This window comes from Condylura cristata, unplaced genomic scaffold, assembly GCF_000260355.1.
Source record: "Condylura cristata isolate star-nosed mole 26May11 unplaced genomic scaffold, ConCri1.0 scaffold00038, whole genome shotgun sequence".
NCBI lineage: Eukaryota > Metazoa > Chordata > Mammalia > Eulipotyphla > Talpidae > Condylura > Condylura cristata.
This window is the reverse complement of record NW_004567139.1, coordinates 8,958,830-8,960,611: the sequence shown is the minus strand read 5'-3', so window position 1 is coordinate 8,960,611 and position 1,782 is coordinate 8,958,830. Positions and strand designations below refer to the sequence as shown.

The window sequence follows — 1,782 nt, the reverse complement described above, 5'->3', positions numbered from 1 at the left end:
GGGACCCTGAGGGCCCTTGTCCCAGTGGTGCAGGGCGTGGTGGCGCACTTCCCCCGGGTGCCCCAGCAGCAGCTGCTGTTGGCCGTCCTGCCCCCGGGGAGCTCCCGCTGCATCAGCTGCGCTGTGGTGGGCAACGGAGGCATCCTCAACAACTCGCGCCAGGGCCAGGAGATCGACAGCCACGACTACGTGTTCCGGTGAGCCGCGGCCCGCGGCGCCCTCTGGGTGGGCTCTCCAGAGCGCTGCGGGCGGCACCGGGCTGGGAGCCGGCCCTCAGACGGGCCTGCGGCCACCCTGCTCGCGCTCCCGCCCCCAGCCTCTCACGCGTGTCTGGCCTGTCTCCCGGGCAGGCTGAGCGGGGCTGTCACTGAGGGCTACGAGCAGGATGTGGGCACGCGGACGTCCTTCTACGGCTTCACGGCCTTCTCGCTGACCCAGTCGCTTCTGATCCTGGGCAGGCGGGGCTTCCGGCAGGTGCCCAAGGGGAAGGTGAGCAGAGGAAGGGCTGAGTGCCGGCGGGTCACGGGAGCGGGCGCGGGCTGCGTGTCACTGGCCCCTTCACGGAGGGCAGGAGCGGGCCGGGGGCAGAGGGGTGCTGGGCCGTGGGACGGCCAGGCCGCCCGCCCGTGCCTCGAGGCGCCCGCCTGAGCCCACACTGGCTCTGTTCTCAGGACGTCCGCTACCTGCACTTCCTGGAAGGTGCCCGGGACTTCGACTGGCTGGAAGCTGTGCTCCGGAACGAGCCCCTGAAGAAAAAGAGTCTCTTCTGGTTCAGGTGCCTCCGCCCGTGCCCACCCCGCCAGGCCCAGCTCCGTGAGCCCCGCGAAGGCCGGCAGGGCGGGCTGCCTCGGCGTCACCTGAGGCTGGGCAGAGCGTGGCCCTCACCGGCCCCCGGCTGAGGGGCACCCGAGCTGACAGGCCCACTCCCTCCTGCCCACAGAGGCAATCCCCGGGACGTTTTCCCCGAAGACCTGTCACTGGACAGGTACCTGCTGCTGCACCCGGATTTGCTCCGCTACATAAAGAACAGGTGAGTGTGGCCGGAGGGGAGGGGGCGGGCCCCCCTCGCCTTGCGGCTTCCTGACAGCGGGGCCTGGGGGCGTCGCAGGTTCCTGAGGTCCAACAGGCTGAACACTGCCCATTGGAGAATATACCGGCCCACCACCGGGGCCCTCCTGCTGCTCACCGCCCTCCAGCTCTGTGACCAGGTAGGCGGGGCCGGGCGGGGCCTCCTGGGCACGGCCAGGGGCCGGGCGGGGCGCATCCACGGGGCGGGCAGCGGAGGGGGAGCACGTCCGTGTGCAGTGCATCTGGGGGCCTGCGCCGAGACCCCGGGGTGCCACCAGGCCGAAGGTCCCCAGACCCCCACACAGCGATCGTCCTCCGTGAGAAGCGGCCGGGGAGGCGGCAACCCCTCCTCTTTCACTAGGTGAGCGCCTACGGCTTCATCACGGAGGGCCACGAGCGCTTCTCCGACCACTACTATGACAAGACGTGGAAGAAAACCGTCTTCTACCTCAACCACGACTTCAAGCTGGAGAGACAAGTCTGGAAGCAGCTGCACGACGAGGGCATCATCCGGCTGTACCAGCGCCCTGTGACTCCCAAGCCCAAGATCTGAGTGGAGTCTGGGCTGCAGGGCCTCGTCACCACCCCGGGCACCAGCGCTGGGAGTCTCGGGACGCCCCTGCCATTCGCTAGGGGCTCGGCTCGGGCGCCAAGATGCTGAGCGGACACTGAGGGACACTGAGCCGGGCGGGGGGCCCAAGATGCTGAGGGGAC

General features: G+C 69.9%; 1 protein-coding gene across 1 annotated transcript in view; it reads left to right on the top strand.

Moving 5' to 3' along the window:
* ST6GALNAC1 (ST6 (alpha-N-acetyl-neuraminyl-2,3-beta-galactosyl-1,3)-N-acetylgalactosaminide alpha-2,6-sialyltransferase 1) overlaps positions 1-1,621 on the top strand; it is a 3,394-nt gene extending 1,773 nt beyond the window's left edge. The window contains exons 3-8 of the mRNA XM_004693401.1: positions 26-197; positions 351-489; positions 672-775; positions 941-1,030; positions 1,109-1,208; positions 1,430-1,621. Of these exons, the coding sequence (XP_004693458.1) occupies positions 26-197; positions 351-489; positions 672-775; positions 941-1,030; positions 1,109-1,208; positions 1,430-1,621 (797 nt within the window). The remainder of the gene's footprint in view (positions 1-25; positions 198-350; positions 490-671; positions 776-940; positions 1,031-1,108; positions 1,209-1,429) is intronic.
* The last annotated feature ends 161 nt before the right edge of the window (positions 1,622-1,782 follow it).